This window comes from Vicugna pacos, chromosome 6 (assembly GCF_048564905.1).
Source record: "Vicugna pacos chromosome 6, VicPac4, whole genome shotgun sequence".
Classification (NCBI taxonomy): domain Eukaryota; kingdom Metazoa; phylum Chordata; class Mammalia; order Artiodactyla; family Camelidae; genus Vicugna; species Vicugna pacos.
In genome coordinates, this window is record NC_132992.1 from 1,901,394 (window position 1) to 1,922,179 (window position 20,786).

The 20,786-nt window shown below is 47.9% G+C and overlaps 2 protein-coding genes and 1 long non-coding RNA gene across 6 annotated transcripts in view; 2 read left to right on the top strand and 1 right to left on the bottom strand.

The window, feature by feature from the left end:
• Window positions 1–724: 724 nt before the first annotated feature.
• CALML4 (calmodulin like 4) lies at window positions 725–10,426 on the top strand. Its single transcript, XM_072962182.1, is given in 6 exon segments — window positions 725–829; window positions 831–863; window positions 985–1,015; window positions 5,457–5,597; window positions 7,169–7,357; window positions 10,115–10,426. Coding segments are annotated over 6 exon segments (597 nt in total). The 3' UTR covers window positions 10,213–10,426.
• A 2,394-nt stretch (window positions 10,427–12,820) lies between these two features.
• Window positions 12,821–20,786, bottom strand: part of PIAS1 (protein inhibitor of activated STAT 1) — a 112,659-nt gene continuing 104,693 nt past the window's right edge. For all 4 annotated transcript variants that reach the window (XM_072962181.1, XM_072962179.1, XM_072962180.1 and 1 more), the window contains exons 12-14: window positions 19,573–19,715; window positions 17,647–17,684; window positions 12,821–16,845 (exon numbers count right to left, since the gene is read on the bottom strand). In XM_072962181.1, coding sequence (XP_072818282.1) covers window positions 16,552–16,845; window positions 17,647–17,684; window positions 19,573–19,715 — 475 coding nt within the window. In that variant the 3' untranslated portion in view covers window positions 12,821–16,551. The remainder of the gene's footprint in view (window positions 16,846–17,646; window positions 17,685–19,572; window positions 19,716–20,786) is intronic.
• On the top strand, window positions 16,800–17,554 carry LOC140696751 (uncharacterized). Its single transcript, XR_012073225.1, has 2 exons — window positions 16,800–16,889; window positions 17,325–17,554. It is a non-coding gene; the product is annotated as an uncharacterized lncRNA (long non-coding RNA).

Below are 20,786 nucleotides of genomic sequence, written 5' to 3' on the forward strand. Positions count from 1 at the left end.
GAAGGAAAGGGGGAGTCCAACTGGCCAGGAAAGTTGCCAGAGAGGCCTCCCTCTGCGCCCCCTGGGTAGCCCGTGGTGGGGCGGGAGACCCCAACGCGGGCACCTCCCCCACCCCCTGCCCCCGAGGGAGGGAACTGGCCATTTGACTCTCAACAGCCCTGGGATGAGGCCCAGCCAGGACACTGAGGCACAGAACAGTGAAATGACGCACCAAGGTCACTTAGCGAACAGGCCGAGAGCACCAGGGCCTGGGTCCCTCCTGCTCACGGCATCCCCAGGCTCTGGCGGTGGAGGCGGCTGTTGCTGGGTTGTGCCATCATGGCGGGGTTTCCTTCTACTTACAAGATGGTGTGTGATGGGCCTTGAGCAAGGCAGTGTGCAGTGCCCGGCACCTGGGAGGAGCTTGTCCGCCCCCAACTCAGTCCCAGGAGAGAGAGAGAGGAAAGATCCCCCACCCCCACCCCGGAGGCAGGCCCGGGGCGGGACCCTGCGACCCTCTGTGTGTGTGTATCATTGACCCCCCTTCTGAGTGTCCGCAGGGGGCTCCCAGGAACGAACAGCAGCGTTTGTCCTTGGGCTACAGAGCACCAGCCTCCCGCTGCCGGGGAAGCCCTCATGCAGCCTCGTTTTCTCCAAATCCCAGCTGCCTCCGGGCCCAGGCAGGCCGGGGCATCAGCAATGCGCGGGAGCTGGAATCTGACCCCTGGCGTCGCGCCTGGTCTCCATGGCAGCGGCGGATTTATTACCCGGGCCTCCGCCCAGCTTGGCGGACTGTCGACTTGAAGCCGGGAGGAAAGGGAACGAGAGGGCAGTTCTGGGAGCGGTGAGCCCGCGCGCGGGTGGCAGCCGGAGGCCCCGAGATGGTGCGTGAGGGTCCGTGTGCCCTGGCCGGGCTGCCCGGGGCTTAGGAGGTGGAGGGGAAGCGGGGGGGTGGGGGGGCTTTCGTGGGGTCCCTCCCTAACTGCCTTCTTCTCTCTGCTGCAGGCCAAGTTTTTCTCCCAGGACCAAATTAATGGTAGGTTGGGTTTCCACTTTCATTAGCAACTCACAGCAAAATGTGAGTCTCATTAGAAAATTTGCTCTGATCACTTTTTGTTACCGGGAAAGGAGGAGGCTGGTGGGGAAGCTGGGCCCACCCACGGGCAAGGGTTCGGGGCCGCAGGGGAGGCGGCTGCCTGGGGGAGGTGGCGGCAGGACTTAGAGGTAAGACGGGTCACTATGACACTTCTCAGTGTGACTTACAAAAAGGGAGTGTTAGGAGCGAGCCTCATAGGTTCTCCTCCAGAACCTGTTAGTTGGAAGGGGAGACGGAATGGACAGAGACGCTGCCAGCTGCCAGTGAGGGGCCCAGCCAGAGAAGGGGGCTTTGTAGCCCGCTGAGGAAGAGCAAAGAGTCCATATCTTCACTCGTGGGCAGGAGGCTTTTACTCTCTGGGCCTCAGGCCCCCCACCTGTCAAGCGGAGGGGTCAGCTCCAGTGGTCTCTGAGCCCCCCTCTGCCCTGACACCAAGCCTAGTTGTTTGGAGTACTTTCTTCCCTGAGTGCCCTGACCTGCCGGCCCCCAGCAGGCTTCAGTTTCCCACGGAGCATGGCTGTTTCCACAAGGCCAAGCAGAAAGAATTGGGTTACACAGAACTCATGGCCCAGGCCTGGCCGGGGAGGCCCGGCCAAGTTCAGGTAGGGTCCTGCAGGCCCTGGAGGTGAACGGAGGGTTACCTGGGCAGGGATTCCAGAGTTCTGGGTACCAGAAGCTTGGTCCAGAAAGGAGAGTAGGTGGGTGGGTAAGTTGTAGGCTCCTTGATACCGTCATTCCCAAAAGGGGTTCCAGACCAGGGACTTTGCAAACACAAGGCTCAGGGCACGGGCCTCTCTTGCCCAGCTCTCAAGGCAAGACTTGATGGGTCTCGGGTCTGGAGTCCCGCCGTCAGCCTTAGCATCCCTCCACCAACACCTGGTTCTGAGGCTCACTGACCCTCCCTCTGGGGCCTTGGAATCTTCTAGAAGGGAAGAAGGTAAGCTTCCTCTTGTATCCCAGTGTCTGACACAAAGTGGCCACAAATGTTGAATGAATGAGTAAAAAGACTGGACGGGGTGGCCTGATGGAATGGGAAGACCAGGGACCACCTTGGAGGCAGTGGGGTCCAGTCACTTCTAAGCCTCAGTTTTCTCATCTGTGAAGTGGGATAATGACACTACCTCACCAGGCTGCTGTGAGGGAGAGACAGAGGGTAATGCCAGTCATGCACCTGACACTAGGCCTGATGCAGCCCTGGAGGCACCCAGATGTTTTCTGGGGCCAGCTAGCTCCAGCCAGGTTGTGCAGTTTAAGAAATTTTCTGACCTGGTTGTTAAAATCAGCCATTATTAAATAACGGAAGATCACAGAATGCTCTGATCCCTCCATCTCTACCAAAAAAAAAAAAAAATTAAGATAGCTGTACTGCAATCAATAGTGCTGAAGATGTGAGAGAGATTTCAGTTTAATGAATGTAATTTGCACAAGGGTGAGCGATAGTTTAATAGAAGATCACTTATCAGACTTAATGACAATACAGTCATTGGGAAAAGTTGCATTCACTGGCATGCAACCTCGCTTGTCGTGGGTTAATCGAAACTAGGTTGGCAGTGGCTGTAAGAGCTGGCAAAACTCACTTGTTTTTTAGTTTTTTATTGAGTTATAGTCAGTTTACAATGTATCAATTTCTGGTGTACAGCACAATTTTTCAGTCGTACATGAATATATTCATTTTCATATTTTTCACCATGAGCTACTACAAGATCTTGAATATATTTCCCTGGGCAATACAGTATAAACTTGTTTATCTATTCTATATATACCTGCAAAACTCACTTGTGATAATCAGTTGGCTAGATGGAATTTCCAATCAAGAGTATTGCATATTTTATTTGTAAATTGTGTGCTACACATCCTTAAGGTTATAAAATTTATAGCAAACTGTATTCATACGTCATCAGAACCAGTTGTTACCTTCGCCAACACGCAACTGGTGTGTTATCCTAGGCCCTGGGGAAATTCTTTCTGGCCTCAGGCCATTTGTATTTTCAAAGGGAAAAAACCTGAAGGAGATTTTTTAATCCAATTTCTTTAACCCGATTCATTCTTTCATTCAGCATTTGTGAGCCTTTTCTTGGTGGCAGCCTAGTTCCAGGCATTCAAAATACAGCAATCGAGGGGGAAGGGTATAGCTCAAGTGGTAGAGTGCACGCTTAGCACCCAGGAGGTCCCGGGTTCAATCCCTGGTACCACCTCCAAGCGGAAATCAGTGAAGAATCGAGGTGGAGGGGTATGTCTCAGTCATACAGTTCATGCTTGGCATACAGGAAGTCCGGGGTTCAATCCCCAGTGCCTCTATTAAGGGGAAGAAGTGGGAAAAAAATACACAGCAGTGACCACAGCAGCCCAATATAAGGCAGGCGGTGGTCGTCGGGGAACTGGGGAGGGGGCAGAAGAGCCCCGTTGTTTCCAGCACGGGACTCCCAGTTTCAGATCTGGCCTCCCAGGTCATTAAAGGCAGGAAGACAGAAGACACTTTATGTACATTTCATATAATTGTTAGGCGATGGGCCCCTGTCTGACTCTGGCCCTGCTGATACCAGGGGCCGCGGGTCTCCATGGTGCAGGGCAGGTGGCGGGGGCAGTTTGCCCATCTGTAGAGCCTGGCCCATTCCAGGCCCCAAGAATGTGACAACCGCCTTCAGGCCCCGGCCAGATGGGGACAACTCGGATAGCAGGACGTCTCAGGAAGGCAGCGAGCCTTCTATCTGCAGCCCCTTGTGCAGAGGCAAACCCAGACAGAAGACAAGGCGGGGTGGCCAAGAGAGGGCCCTAGGAGGGGCACGGTGGTGGGGGAGACCTGGGTTGGAGCCCTGCCTACAGGGCTGTCCCCTCTGTCCCATCCCAAACCCCACTGTCACTGGGCCCTCTGGGAGGGAGTTAAGGCTTTGCGGGAACCAGAGGTGGGGTTAGGTCAGGCTCTGGCCCTGCGTGGCCTGGGCCACTCCAGCCCCTGCCCCCGCGTCCTGCTGGTGGTCTGCCCCTCCAGCAGCCCAGGCTCTGGAAAGTTCTGAAAGGGTGGGAAGTTCCCTTTCAACCTCTCCACAGGAACAAAAGCAGCTAATTGTCCCTAAACCCCACTGGCTGGCCTGTCTTTTATTAGCAACCTCCCTGAAATCCTGGGTTACCAGAAGAGGCCTTAATTGGGGAACGTGAAAGGGCCCCAGGCCTGGGGTGGGGGCGGGGGCGGCTCTCCTGCTTTGCTGCCCCCTGGTGGCTGCTGCCTGGCAGTGGGGCTCCCAGGGGGCCTGGTGGGAGGCCTGCTGCTGCTCTGAGCATCCTGGCCCCACCTGCAGGATGGGAACCACCAAGGTCCCAGATCACAGGGTCGTGGTGACGGCCTGGGGGTAAAGTGCTCCTCTGCATGAGCTGCTGCTGCTGCTTTTGTCATTATCAGCTAAGGAGCCACTTAAGGTCCAGGCTTCTAAGGAACTAGCTGGGTGGCCTGAGACACGGGAAGGAGCAGGGTGCTGAGAAGGCCAGCCCAGGGTTCCCAGGTGGCGCCACCCCATGGGACCCTGGGATTGGAGCTTTTGACCAGTTCTGGTGAGAACCCCACTCTCCCCCTCTAGTCAGAACCTCTGTGAGGGGCTGGCCTCACTGAGCCTCCAGGGCTGGGGGCTGTGGATGTGGAGGTCTTCACTTGGGCAGCCGCCTCACGTCCTGCAGGGGAGGGCAGCAAGCAGGATCTCGCCACAGCCCGGGGGGCTTCCCGGCAGTGAGTGCCTCTTGAGGAACAGAACCAGGATCTGTGTCAGAGGGCGGCTGGAGAGCGCAGCCTGGAGGCCAGAGGCTGGAGCAGGGGACTCAGAAGCGCCCACCATTGTGATAAATGTCACCACGTGGGAGAGCCTGCCTCTGCCAGGCCTTCCCAGAGGGGATTGCTGGCCCTCCCAGTAACCCAGAGGCATTATTGTCCCTGGTTCCCCATGTCAGGTGTCTTGGCCAAGGTCCCCTGGGAGTCTGGGTGGCCCTGCTGTGGGCCCCTGGTCTCCCTGTGCTGGCCCTGGAGAGTGAGAGAGCTTGTCTATGGTTTTAGGCAGCTGTGAGAGGGGAGGAGGCAGAACGGAAGTCAGGAGAGGGAGGAGTTACGGTTTGACAGATAAAATACAGGACTCGGCTCAGTGTGAATTTCAGATAGACGACCAATACCTTTATACTTACATCCCCTGCAAAATTTGGGATCTACTTAGACTAAGCATGTTTTCATTTGTTTACTTGAAATTCAGTTTACCTTGGCAGCCCCTGTATTTTCCCTGGCTGTATCTGGCCACTCTGGGAAGCCGGGGGTGGTGTGGGGGGAGTGGAGGGAGAGAGGAGAGAGGACGTGGGGGTGGACGGTGGAGGAGAGCTCCTGACCCTCCCTGCTGGGCTCCGGCAGAGTACAAGGAATGCTTCTCCCTGTACGACAAGCAGCAGCGGGGGAAGATAAAAGCCACTGACCTCCTGATGGTGATGAGGTGCCTGGGGGCCAGCCCGACGCCCGGGGAGGTGCAGAGGCACCTGCAGACGCACGGGATAGGTGAGTGAGCCGGGAGGGAGGAGTCTGGGCTGGGGGGTGGGCCCTGAGTCCTGCGGCTGTGGTCCTGGGAGGGGCCCAGCAGGTGGGGGTGTGAACAGCTCAGAAGTTTGAGGGGCAGGTGGTGGCTGTGGACCACGTGGGCTTCCTTGAATCCTCACAGCAACTGGTGACACCCCATCTCACTAAAGATGGATGGTTCTAAGCATTCCAACAAGGTGATCACAAACCTGTGGTCCAGACAGTGCTGACAGTGACCACAGTGTCGTTCTGATAGAACAGTGTCTCGTTGCTGAGTATCTGTCGTGTGCTTAGCTCAACAACCCGATGAAGGAGGCTGTATCCTAGCCCGTCTCACAGATAAAGATCAAAGTCCAGGGCCCAGGAGGCAACCTGGCTGAGTGTTGAAGCCAGTGGTGGAATCAGGCTTGGAACCCAATTCTTCCCATTTCCAAGACCAACCTCCTAAAAACTGGGCAAAACTAGGAGGAAAAAAATGGACGAAGACCCACCCAAGACGTTAGTTAGCAAGTGGCTCTGGTGATGGGGTTATGGGTGATTTTCATTCCCTTTATTTATTGTTTCCTGTATTTTTGACAGTGGGAACATACAGGACTTCTACAACCAGAAACAAGTTTTATTTTGTATAAAGAAAAAGAGGGAGGGGTGGCAGAGGCCGGGATGGCTCTTGGCATCGGTAGCTGGACACTCAGGGAGGAAAGAGGAAGGGGTGGCTTGGAAAGAACACTTGCTCAGGAGCCCGCCTGGGCCTCGGTTTCCTCATCTCTCAGATGGGGAACCACCCCCTGCTGGGGTCGTCCTGAGGTCGCACTGAGGGCTCCTGCCGCAGTGCCCGGAGCCCGTCCTGGGGCAGGCCAGGCTGCGCCACCTCGAGCCTGGTGCTAAGGGTCCCTGTTTCCATTTCCGGAGGGGTGGTAGTTGCCTTTGGTTTTTGTCTCCTTCAAACAGGAAGTGGTGGTCGGGGCAGTGCTGGTTTCCTGCCATTGTAGCCCAGCTGGGGCCAGGGCTGGGGTTCCCAGGCCCGTTTGGAAGAGGGGCGTGGGCAGGGGAGACCGGGTTGCAGGCTGCAGTGAGGGGAAAGGCAGGTGTGCAGCCCGGGTGGGACAGAGGCTTGGGGCCACAGCTGCGGGTCACCTGTCCATCTTTGTGGATGTGCCGCGGTGGCTGTCGAGAAGGGGTGGACACGATGGTGCACTTCCTTCCAGTGCAGGCAGGAGAGGAGCATCCAGAAGGGAGCAGAGGAGGTGGTGCTTCATCCTGGTCCTGCCACTGCTCTGAGGTGACTCCATGCTTTAAGCTTCTGTCTCCTTAGTGGGCAAAATGAGAACTGAAGTCACTAAGCGTTGTTGGGAGGGTTCAGTGAGGCACATCCATGGTGGGAGCTCAGCAGGAACAGACTGCATCCGCTTCCCCATGACCAGTGCCACCATCACGGCTCTTTCTGAGTTAGGTCGCCCCCGAGCTGGCCATGCAGGCTGGGGCCGGAGACCAGCTGGCTTCCCCACGAGGACTCTTTCCTCCCTGCTTACTCTGCTACTTTGGGGATTTCTCAGACAGAAATGGAGAGCTGGATTTCTCTACTTTCCTGACCATGATGCACGCGCAGATAAAACAAGAGGATCCAAAGAAGGAGATTCTTTTGGCCATGTTGATGGCGGACAAGGAGAAGAAAGGCTACATCATGGCGTCTGAGCTGCGGTCAAAACTCACGAAACTAGGAGAGAAGCTGACCCACAAGGAAGGTAATGGCCTCATTCATTCCCTCTCTCCCAGCAGTGGAAAAGGATTAGGGAGTTAGGGGAAGGGCACCAAAACCCAATCCATACGCACCTGTGGTGCGTAGGCACTGCATTTGATGGATGCCCAGAAGGTGTTGAGTTTGAACTCTGGAGTAGAGCCTGGGCAGAACTCGGGGGCCTGGGGGGTGACAGGGGAGAGGTTGGCCCAGGGTGTAGGGAAGGCCCCGGGGAACTGGCTAGGATTAACTTGGGCATCACCCCGTGTTTGAGCTTTCACTGTGGCCCTTCATTTTGTGCCCCCCGCCTTCTGATGAAAGAAACAGGTGCCGTGAGTGGCTGGTGAGTAACAGGGCTGGGAGCCAAATGCAGGTCTGTGACATTTGTACCCCTGCCCCCCTCAGGCTCTCTCAACACAGCTGTTGCCTGAAGCTGCTACTGTTGCCAAGAATTTCTAAATTGAGATGCTACTGTTCCCTTGTCACGATTCAGCCAGCACTGAGAAGGGGTGTGTGCGCGGTGGCCTTTGCCCCACGCCGTCCATACTTTCCTGCCCCAGAGCAGGACCAGGGGCCTGGGGCTTCTGGGAAAGCCCGATATACGTGATAAGGGTGACCTTGCTGCTGGGGCCTTTGCCGGCGTCCCCCAGCCTGCCTGCCTGGCGGGGCCCGGGGCCTGGCCACAGCAGTCATCCTGGGTTGCTGCCAGCGTCCACAGCCACCAACCCCAGAAGCTGAGGTTCTAGTTAGGCCACTGGCTTCGCCTGTGATTGGGGCAGGAGGAGCTGGGCTCGGACACACTGGATGGAGGAAAAAGGCTTCAATAATGCTGGGCCTTTATTTAGCTTTTGGTTAAATCACAACAAACCAATGGAGGATTTGTAAGGGTGCAGTTTGAATGAGACTTGAATCCTGACTCCCCTTCCTTCTGGGGAGCCTCAGATGAGTTTCTTAACCTCTCTCACCCTCCTCAGTTTCCTTGTTGGGAAACGAGGTTACAATAGACAATCCCTCAGGTCCTTTCTTCCAAGAACTAACATTCTATAAAGCAGTCTGCTGAGATTTTATCTGTAGTCACAAAGGCACAGCGCGCAAAGCATGTAAAAATAGTGCTACCGAAGGCAGATGGCGTGTCCCTCGCTTTTTCAGGCTGGCAGCTCTCATGATCTTGCCTTTCATTGCGGCTGCTTTACTGTGCACAGGGAACCACGGCTCTCCTTCCCTCCCAGGCTCTGAGGACACTGCTTGGCCTTTTAGGTACCGAGTCGGGTGTTAGCAGAGAGGGCCAGCAGGGGCCTTAATTCTTACGGCTTAATGATCTGTCTTCAGCGCTACTGCAGCCCCCAAATTAGAACACGCCTCTCATTTGTTGATGGAGTAGGAGAGACATTTCAGGGAAACTGGCGACGTGTTCCAGACAAGCAGGGCGACCGATGTCCCTCCCTCTTGCTGTGGAAGACAGGAAAGGTGATACTAGAAGAAAAACTCCCTTACCCTGGGTGGCCGAAGGAAAAGCTTGTTTTATTACGGAAGCATCCTGGGAGCAGCTGGAGACGGCTGCAGGGGGGCCTCCCGCCCGAGGCCTGGGCCAGGCCGACGCGGGGACCCCAGTTCCTCATGGGCTTGCAGGGAGCCGCCGAGTTCCCCAGGAAGCAGCGTCAGGCTGTAGCTGCCCCTCTTCTGGGCAGCTGGGGGCCGCGTGGCTGGCACCGGAGCTGGTGTTGGGCCCTGTCCCCTGGGACAGGTTTAGCCAAGTGGCTGACAGGTAGAAGCTTCTCCGTGAAACAAGATAAATTACAGTCTTAACGTTCTAAAAATACTATCTAAAAAATACAGTACTATCAGCTTAGGCACAGAGCACAGTAACTACATTTTGGAGGAGGACGGCGAGGCAGGAAGTCACAGGACCCCTCCTGACGGCGCAGCGTTGGGTCGGGGCCGTCGGGGGCTGGGGAAGTTGACGTGGGGCAGGGAGACAGTTTTGTAAGAGGGTGAGGATGGTTCTGAGAGGCCACCGCAGAGAAGTGTAAGCTGAAATGGCTCTTGTCAAAGCCTGGGACAAGCTAGTATTTTATCCTAGGAATCCAGAACCAGAAGAAACAAGTAAGTGTGGTTTTTTTTTTTTTTTTTTTTTGAGCAATGTCAAAGAACAATGGCAGTTTTGTAGGCTTTGAGCTTCAGGCACAGTTCAATTTATCTTCTTATCCTATCCTCACCCTCCAAACACACTTTAAAAAAAAGATGATGGTGGCAGGTACCGCTTGTCACCAGGTCCCCTCTTGGGGTGGGGGATGTCGATTTGGAAGGACAGGCAGGCCAAAGTCTGGGCTCGGGGGTCCCAGGATGGAGCTGCAGTGGGCATCTGGTCTACAGGGGCTGAAGGAAGGTAAAATTCATGCCAAAGTTTTCTGGAAATATTGGCACAGGGGTCAAGTATTTTCTGAAGAAGGGGAAAATAAAAGAGAAAAAAAAAAAAAGGCAAAAAGTGGCCTCAGGGTCTGACTCCTTACCAGTACACCTCCCTACCCTGGCCCCTGCCAAAAACAAAAAACAAAAAAACTTGATTAAGTCAAAATTGAATCCGTGGTCTCCAAGAGGCAGGGGGTGGATTGTCCTGTTCTGTTCACTGGTTTACCTCCCAGTCTATGAGAACAGTCAATTGGATGCTCAGGGAAGACCTCTGGGGAGCCCCAGCCCCCAAGAACTGGATGTCCTAGAACGTAACACTGGAGCCAAACTGAAAAATTCATGTGATTTATTGCAGTGGACGATCTTTTCAGAGAAGCAGGTATCGAACCGAACGGCAAAGTGAAGTATGATGAATTTATCCACAAGATCACCATTCCTGTGCAGGACTACTGACTGAGGAGGAGGCCAGAGAGGACTCCCCTGGGCCTGAAAACTCAGACTGATGAATTTTTAACAAGGAAAGTGTTCCTGTCACGCTAAGGGGATGGCAAACACAGCAAGATGACGTCCCTGACTACAGCAGAGGGTGACTTAACAAGGAAAATGAGTGATTTCAGTTATGGTATTCATGTGTCTTTAATAAAATATTTTTATTGATTTTAATAACTGCCATTAGTGGAGCCCTTGACAGCATGGAAAGAGCCTATGGTTTGAAGTTGGGCCAGGGTTCCAGTCCTGACTCTGCCGCCTCCCAGCCTTGTGGCTTTGGGCACATCATTTCATCTTTAAAGCCTTAGGATGCTCACTGAAGTTGGATTCCTACTTCTTACTTCATGGAGCCTGTTGAGGATGGGTCTGAGATGATCTGAACATGCCTCTGCAAACTGTAAAGTCCTGTGCAACCCTGAGTTGCCATGATAGTGCTTCTCCTAAAAAAAAAAAAAGGGCAATTTACCAAAAGACACTAATCTGCATCTGGGTGCTGGAACAATCTTCCACGTTTCCAAGATAAAGCCAGTGCTAGCTGAGAAATAGCAACAGGCAGAGAGCTCAACCTATGGCAACATTTCCTGCAGCACCACAGGGCCACTTAGAAATCCTTATTCGCAAGGCACAGCGGTGGAGTTCGGGATGTTCGCTTACAAGCAGGATAAGGTGAAAGCGCTCAGGTTAAAACAAAGCCTCGGCTTAACCCTGGCGAGAGCGACCCACCTTTACGCCCCTCACCAAAGGAACCCAGACGTGACGAGTTCCACTCCCCGAAGCCTTGCAGAGCTTGAGAAGACCCGTGAGGCGTCTGTCAGAATTTCGCGCTCTCACCTGGCCGGTTATCAGGGGGGTTTATGGGACTAGGTAACTGGGCCAAATTGATCGTGGCTTTAAGCCATTTCCCCAGGACTAACAGACAGTAAATAAGGGGATGGAAGAGGCCATGGCCGTGACACAGGGGGGGTACTGGTCTGGCCGGGAGCTTTTCCAGCTCAAGTGGCTTGTAAGTTAGTTATGTAGCCAGGAGGTGCCAGGCTGGGGCTGCCTGTGCGCTCATCAAATTTGTGGCCACGCTGCTGGCGTCAGCACAGCCCTAAAAAGGGCTAGAGGCACACACTGGCATGTTGAGGGGGGAGCAGGGTAGAGCTCTAAGTGCAGAGGCTTTCATCCTTATATGTATCAAAATTGGGCTCTCAGGGCTGTGGCTTTGTCTAATGGCGCCTCAGTGGCTAAAGCAAAGGAAAACAAATTAAGAGGGAGGTGTGTCTTTTGGGCGGTTTACACAGGACACTGAGCTAAGGGCCAGGCACAAGGGAAACTGCAGGGGACAAGACAGTCTTGGTACAGCTATCCCCCGATGCTCCGTGACTTTAGACCAAACGGAGGTCCTGAGAAAGGAGAGCAGCTCTCATTTCCCCAACAGTGTAGCCGCCTGTGGGAGTGGGGAGGAACCCCCCGGCGCTGCAGGGGAGAGTTTTGTGGGGAGCAGGCAGTCAGTGGACAATTAAACACCAAGTAGGTAACTCTGTCTAGCTGGGAACCCCAGGTTCACACGGTGCGGGGGGCAGATCCACGTTCTGTGGGGTCTGGGGGTTCTCTGATTCAGCAGCCTGCTTTAGGAATATTACAGTAGAAACACAGGAGTCCTCGGGCTGCTCCCGGGAGCATGGATGAGGCCAGAGCAAGTGAGGGGCCCCGGTCGGTGCTTTAACTTCATTACCTTCATGGTAAATCCACCTGAGGGCTGGCTGGATGTTGGCAACCCAGGGAGAACAGTTACATTTCACTTTCAGGCATGGCTCAAGGGTCCTAGCTCCACATTCCTTTTTTACACTCATCACGGACATCAGGAAGTTAGTCTTGCACAGCCAATCTGGAATACCAAGGATTAGACAGCAGGTATCTGATTTAGGTGGGACAGGAAAAGGAAGTTCTGGGCTACAGTAATAAATGAGGGCGCGTTCCCCCAAAGCTTTGTCTTTATGTGCCACTGAAGGGCACCTGTATGGTTTTAAAGCAAGTTTTATTAATCTCAGTTGCCTAACAGGAATCTGAAGTGTATCTTGCCAGAAGTATGGTGTGGGGGCCACCGGAAGCTGGGGCTCGCGTCCACCGACTCAGGGCTCCTGATGAAGGGTGTTCGTGGGGAGGATGCCCAGAGTCTGCGATGTGCTCTGATTTAAACCGCTACCCCAGGGAAGGCCTTGACCCTACCCCATGGCCCGATTCCATGCTCGTTCCTGAAATTCCAGTTAGTTTACCTAGCACCAAGTATTGTTTGCAAAAAAAGGCCATGGTGCTCTTGATAATCAAACTGCAGATTAATTTAACAGGTTTAAAACTAAACAGATGCTGTGGCTCATTACAAAGCTACGCCGTATTTCAGTAAGAAAGGGGAGTGATGGCTGCATATTCATTACTTACCTCAAAGCATGTTGCAAGAGAACGAGTAACGTGTCATGCTTTGAAATCTCTGGATCAAAGGGGCTCTGGAAGCACAAAGCAGTGTCACTTTTTTCTCATAAGGACTGTCCCCTTGTATACCCAGCAGTGTACTCTACAGAAGACAAAGTAACTGAAGGCTTTTCTTTTATTACATCTAAAGAGCTCTACATAAACAGGTAACATTCAATAGGTAAACAATTTTTTTTCCAATGCATGTAATAAATATTTTCCACTTGGTACTTTTATACAAACTGACATTGGTCTACTATACATTTTTAAAAGCCATTTTACTGGTTTGGCATGCGGTGTGGAAATTCTAAGAGAGAAAGTTTTAAGGCAATGAATCACAGATTTAAGTTCATGGAATTTATGGTAACTCTTATATCTGTTTATATACATTTTCCCCTTTGTTAATTAAACAATTAACAGCAGCACACTCTGGGACCACCGGCTCTTCTCTCCCTCCCTCTTTCTGAAATCTAAGCTTTGTGTTTTCTTTTGATTAAAAAACAGAATTCAACATGTATTGATAAAACAAAATTCGTACTAAAATAATTTCCAATGTGCTTTAAAGCCTGAAGATCTTGAAGTGTTTTCTGTGTTTAAAATTGGAGCTGTTTAAAAACAATGTTCTTTCCACAATTAGTCATTTAAAATTGGGATGTTTTCATTCAGTTTCAGACATCTGAATCAAAGGAAAATCTGCCAAGAAATCACATTTTTCAGAAGCTTAAGTGAATCTTTTCTGAGTCAGTAATAATAGTGTGATGTCTAAGTTAATAGAAGTAGAAAACTTTTAATGCTCAAAATAAATTAGTCAACTGAGCGTGGCATGGTTAAGGTCCAGATTGTTTTAAAAAGATGTGTTCAATAATGCCCAAAACAATTAAAAGCCACTTCAACCCTGCTAGTCAAACAGCTATTTTATCAAAGATGTGTGTGTGTGCGTGTGCGTATACACACACGCACACACACACAGAGTACTGTACAGAAATACAAACATGTGCACACCTATTATAAATGACCAAGGCAAGGGGGATGGTGGCAACTTGACTAAAGATTCTGAGAACTATTATTTGTCCACAGACAGCATGTCAGTGTTAGCAAGGGTGGGGGGAGTAACGGTGGGCTAAGAAAAAAAGAAATGACTATATGCCTTTTTTTTTTTTTAAACTTAGAAGATAAAGCTGCAGTGCATGACCCTACCAGTAATTACTATGAACCATCAAAGTCTAATACCGGCCATGAGACCAACGGAGTGATGGCCACAGCTGTCACTGCTACCACTACTGCTACGTTTTAGAAAGTTAACAACTGAAAGGAACAGACTCCTTAGAGTGGAATGAACTAAAATAAAAAGACAAACCAAACAGTTAGTTTCTCCTATGGAGACATGACCAAAGCCACTAGACAGACATGTATTTCTCCCTGTTACCTGTTCTTCCCTTAGGTTGGTAGAATGCAGGACGCTGAGGGAAATAAACCCTTTCCAAAACCGGGCTGAAGAAAGTAGAGGGACGGGTTTTCAACTGGATCATTCAAAGAGTTTGTAATTCAGCATCAGACACAAAGTTATTGATCAGAATTTTGAGACCACTAACGTCGACAAAAAAAAACCCAAAACACCTATTCATTTTATCTTAGGTAGTTGAATTAAGAGAAAGTTTCCTATTACAATGTGAAATAAGAGGCAACTCCCCACAATTTAAGTAATTTCTATCCCAATCTGAATTTAGACACAAATTATAATACTATTAGATATTAGTCTAAGTTAGCATGGCAATGAGAGTTCTAAAGTGTTTACTCACCATTACACCAGATTCATTTAAAAACTTAACTATTTTGTTTTAAGTGACAATGAACTTTTTTTTAATTGCAAATCGTTTAGTGACTGTAAATCAGCCATGTATGTGTGGAATACACATGCGCAGGGGAAGACTATATAACTCACTTGTCACTCACACACACTTGTCTATAAATACATATATACACACACACATATACATAGCAATACCAACTTGTTTTTCAAAATTCAAGTCAACAATTTAGTGGCAGAGAGATGCTGCAAAAACGTATTATTTTTAGGTGCCACACAGTCGGGTGAACCATTAATTTTATCATACAATTGAAGACACAGCCATCTTGAATTCTAACTGGATTAAAGCAGGTCAATTTGTTAACACTGCAAGGTTCAGAATGACAATTTTATACACAAAGGTGGTCCTTCATCAACTCTGAGAACAACTCTGAGAACATTAACATGGTTGTGATATAAAAATCCAGTCTGGAAAACTGGTAATCATTATGCCCCTTCTTTACCTTTTCCGTTAAACCTTTCAATCAGCTAAAAAATATATTCGACACCTTCAGATATTACCTGAAGAACGTATTATCTTCTCTGATGACAATTTTGGAACACAAGTAGAACCACTTTTTCCTTCCCGCCAACCCTCACTCATCTCCTGAAAAACAGTTTTCAATATATTTACATGTTCCATTATTAGTAAGAATAGATCAGACTGATCCATGAGTTCTTTAAAAAAAAAAAGTGACTTTCCTATGTCATGCTTGTCTTTAAAAGGTGAAGAAAAAAACAAAACAAAACAAGGTAACTAGGCTAAGAAAGTAAGTACGCTCAGAACCAGAGAGTAAAAGCGACTAAGGGTCAAGCCCATTTTGAATTTCGTTTATCAGATGATGGATTTCTACGGACTGACATGTGTGGTGTGTTGTATTTTCTGAAGAGAAGTTACTTTTAGGATAACTGACTGTCTTTTTTGAGGTGATGTAGCCTTACCTCTGTCAGCTGCACAAGACACCCAACAGGGCTTTCTAAGCTATTTTTAACTTCCTACTTTGGTATCAAGATCTTATATGAAAACTTTTTACCCTGTGGCCAAAAAAAGTAGGTGTTCACAGACTTGGTTTAAATACATAATACTGGCAATCCAAATTCAGAATAAAGAACTAGACTAAAGTGTGTTATTCACAGACCTGCGAAGCCTACCTTACCAGACGGTTTCCTCCCATCTCTGAAACACATTCTCAGGGGGTATCTAGCAAATAAGAGAGAACATGTGATGGAGAACATGCAATTGGGATAGTTGATAAAGATGCTCGTATGTGAGTTCAAGACCTTCAAAGCACTTTGAAAAAAGCAGGCAACTGATTTATCAACTGAATGCAAACTCGGGAGAAGGAACAGTAATGACAGAAAAATACACACAGACACACACTGAACGCACACACGCACAAGCTATGTCCTGAAAATACACAGGGAATGCAGTGGGACAGATGAGATTTATAACTTAAGGCTGGATGAAATATGCACACACACAAACAGAATCCAAGTCTGTCATTTTTAGAAAATGGAAATGAAAACTATCCTCCCCGGCCCCCTCCCCACAACAAAGAAAAGCCCACAATTTAAAACTTCATACATGCAATTCCTTTTCTGTTATTGCAAATAAAATAATGCCATTGAAGTAAAATAAAACCAAAACCATAGGACAAATGATGGGGGGAAAAAAAAAGTCTTCAGAATCCAGAAAAAATGAACTGAAGGTGGTTTGTGGGTACTTTTTTTTTCTTTTTTCTTTTCTTTCCTTTTTTTTTGTTTTTTACAAGTATTTTTATCAGACAGGCAGTCTTAGATTTATATACAAAAGTAAAACTGAAAATATAGTTTTGTTCTCTGTACATTTCTTTTAATTTTTTTTCCCTAAAAAAAGGAAAAAAAAAAAAAACACGCTTGTGTACTTTTCCAAACAGAATAAGGTAAAACATAGCACAAAGTTCTCCTCTTTCTGCCAAGTTCATTTAATCTGGGTGGGGACGGGAGCAGCAGGGGCAAGAGAATCAGTCCAACGAGATAATGTCCGGTATGATGCCGAAGATGGACGCCGTGTCCGCGCCGCTCCTGCCGGCCACGGCGTGGCTGTGGCTCTCCCGCAGGCTGCTGGAGGACACGAGGCTGCCGTTGCTGCCGCTGCTGCTCCCGTTGGTGGTGGGCAGCGAAGCGCTGCCGCCCGCGCTGAGCTGATCGAGGAACATCTGGGAGGAGGTATATGGGAAAAACCGCGACGAGTGTAGGAGGTCTTGATCATCTGAGACCGCGGCGGCGGCGGCGGCGAGGAGCGAGGTGTTATAATGCTGGGAGGGGAGACGAGAGACCGAAAAATACATAAGGAAATAAAGTTAGTTATACTCATAAAATAATCAGCTCTCTTCTCAGCAAGACAAAGTCTGAAATTTAATATATTCTGAGTACCTGGTGTTTCTGAAATATTTAGTTACCGTTTTGCGAAAGCAAATGACTTATGTAATGATCACATCATTTTTTTTTAAATTGAAATAGCTTCTTTAAAATAAATTTTTGTTTTGTTTTTAATTTTGGGGGGAGAAGGTAATTAGGTAATTTATCTATTTATTGTTTGTTTTCATGGGGATTGAGCCCAGGTCCTCATGTGTCCTGAGCAGGCACTCTGCCACTGAGCTATATATACACTCCCTCCTTCACATCTTTGATCTTAAAAGACACTTTTGTATCTGAAACTGGGGGCAAATCTGTTTTACTGTTTTTTGTTTTAACTTGTATTGCAAGCAATTCTCAAAATGCTATTTCCAAACAGGCATATGCTCAGAAGCTACAGGATGGAGAACAGTCCACTTTCTTCCTCTTTGGGAGATCCTTGGCCAAGCGATGTATCAGTCAATATGACTGCCCTGTTTCTTTATAAAACAGCACTGGAAACCAACAAATAGAGACTGTTTTTATTATATATTTAGGTGCAGCTGAAACAAAGGAACTATTACTTACAATTTTAAATCCGTAACAATAAATGGGTATGACTACTATGAATTTTCTAAGGAAATTTCCTCTCTTGGCTACATACTATACTGTTAAGTATTTTAATGTAGAATTGAAATAGTTTTTTTTTTCATATAACATACCTGATTGTCTCCTGATAAGAAAGGAAAGAAATCTAATCCTGTGGGAGAAAAAATTATTTTAGTTAAAAAGAAAAAAAAGGACAAAACCCCTTCCAAATGCCACAATACTACAAAAACAAGTACAGTATCTTAAAAGCTAATTCCAAATTCATTTAGAATTTTATTTAAACATAAAGAGTTGAGCTGAACGTTTCAAGTCTGTCCCACTTCTGGATTACTGAAGTCTGAAGGCCAAGCTTTAGCAATGATTTTTGCTCCCAGGGACTCCATTTGTGGGACTTTGGCCACTGTGGCCCTGTTAAATCTAACGTTGGTCCCTTAAAGCTGACACAGCACTTTTCATCAAATGCTCTCACTGACTCCTGTAAAGCAACTTTTAAATCTATTCTAATTTATCACTCACAATCACCTAATGAGGTATGTAACTATTTTTGGCCTCATTTTGTGGATGAGAAGGTTTGAAGTTGAAAGATAGTAAGCAAGCTGTAAAACAGATTTTCTTTTTCTTTCTCACATTTGCTCAACTTCCCACTGTCTGTACCAATGGTAACTCAGGGACTCCTGGGTGACATAAGAAGGGGAAGAGATCTGGGGGGTGTCCAACTGCTGGCAGGGAGGCTATTACAGAAGGACCAGTTCTCATCCCTGGCTGCCAGGAGGTCACTGCAAGCCGATCCCTTCTACCTCACATTCTAGTCCATATTGCCCAGTGTGCAGTGCAATGAAGAGCAAGCAAACCAACATGAATAAAATGTCTTGTTGTGTTATCTACACTGGGGGAAAAGTACAACAAGCAGATGGAGATAAAAATACAACAATAACACAAATACCCTGGGACCCATCCACTGTCTGCACTAGAACCAGATTACAGCGTAAGGACCTGCAAATGCATAGCACTGCGGTCCTCGCCAGTGAGGTCAGCAGTGGGCTAAGTGAGAAACAGGGCTGCACTGTCTAACAGAGTGGCCACTAGCCATGCGATGTGGCTATTTAAACTGACTGAGATTAAGTAAAATGAAAACTTCAGTCCTGTAGTCACACTAGCCATGTTTTAAATGCTCGATGACCACAGGTGGCTAGTGGCTACTGTATTAGCCAGTATAGATTACATTTCCCTCACTGCCGAAAGTTCTACTGCACAGAGCTGAAACGGTTTTCAGAGCAATCACTAAGAATCCATTCAACTATCTCGGCTCCCAAGAATCCTTGCCAGTGACCCTGAATCTTACTGTAGGGAAGGGGCGGGGGGGAGCTTCTACTTTATGTTTTTGTATTTTATTTGCTACAATGAGCATATATGGTTTTTTGTAATTTAAAATATGTTCTAAGATTATATATGGCTAATATATAAATTACTAAATCACAAAGATATATGAGACCTAGTAATTCTTTTTGATAATGTAAACAATTGTTATGAACTCAAAATACATCATAGAAATGAGTACACTGACATTTCAAATTACTTTTAAAAAGAAGAATCAGGTTCACTGGAACAAAAATTAAAATTTTTCCAATGTCTCAATTCTACATCATCTAAAAGATAGTACTACATAGTTACCCACAATGCCTGCTGCATTGTTGTAACTGGATTCAGGGAAAAAAAGTAATTTTCACAAATATAAAAATTCAAAGCAACATACTGGAAGTCATTAAAAAGCCACCTCAGAATACTTTGAAGCCCACAAAACCTAAAGATCACTGCACTGTTTTCACCACTAGTAGTAAAACACTGGCTCTTGATGAAGGTACAAACAAGGTACTGAGTTCGAATTTATTCATGACCACCGTATATATTTCTCCCAGTTTCCTAGATCCAGCCCCCTCTTTTCCCAATCTTCCAATTCTTCTTTAGACTTACCCAGAAGAAGACTATAGAGATCAAAGGCATTTATAACGCTGTGTGACAACACAGAACTGGTGACTCACCTTGTAAGTCATAAGGCATGGGTGTCATGTGGAAAGGATGTCTGTAGTCCTGGATGAGGGATGTGTTGATATAGCTTGTGTCTACAGCAGGGAGGCTTGGTGTGCGGGACACTGGAGATGCTTGATGTGGAAGACTCAATATGCTAGAAGAAGGAAAGGTTTGCAAAATTTCCATGAGTCAGTTGAATTTTTAAGTTTAACAAAAGGGGTGCATCTCACATTGAGTCCTAGTTTTTATGCTGGGGGGAAAAAAAAACAAAAGACAAGTAAAGCAATATATAATTTAGATTACCATAATTATTAGGAAATAATTTGTGTACTTATTAGCATCTTGCAGAGGCCACAGGGACAAAGAGAAGGATGCAATGGTATCCAACATTCATGAATCGCATGCTGTCTTTAGGACATCAACACTTACAGGATGTTGGGGGAAGGCCGTGGCTGAGCCACTTGAATGGGATATGAGTGAAAAGTATCTACAGCAGACAAAATTTTGAAATCTTTTTAAAAAAGCACTAGAGGGTTTGCTAGTAAAAAGTATAGGTAAATCCTTGCAAAGAAAACACATATAAACAAGACTAGGGGAATGCAGCAATCTGAGAGCAGGGAGGAGTTAACAGCTGGCCCCTAGACTTGTGAGATTTATGAGAACAAAAACTAGGTACTGTTTTTTGGTATACCTAATGCTCGGCATAGTCATTAGCACACTGTTTGCATAAAAGGTCTTCTGAATGAATGAAGGCAGCAAGACAAGGGATAGAGATGCTCCAAGATGAAGAGGTGGTGGAATGGTTTTAAAGGGAGAAGGTGTAACTGGACAAAGAAGAAAGAACAAAGAGAGTGATTCTGCAACAACAGAGTGAGCTGTTCAAGCAGCTGAGTAGTTTAAACTTTTTTGCTTTACCAAAAATTAGGGGACAGCAAAAAGGGGGAGAGAGAAAGGAAAAAGGAAGAACTGAAATGATTCTGAAAAGAAAAAGAAAGAATTCTAATAGTCCTGAGTGAAAACATGGTATCCCAACCATGCAAGAGGTTAACAGACAAGTTACAGAAAATAAAGAGAAAAAAAGAAGGTAGGAAGAGGCTGTTGTTTGCTTTTAAAACTTCATGTAAAGTACTTGGGGTATGCAGATTCAGTTACAGTGGTAAAGAATATTTCAAAAGATGTCAAGGTTGGATTTCCAAGAACAGAGGTCTAGTTACAACCTTCTACC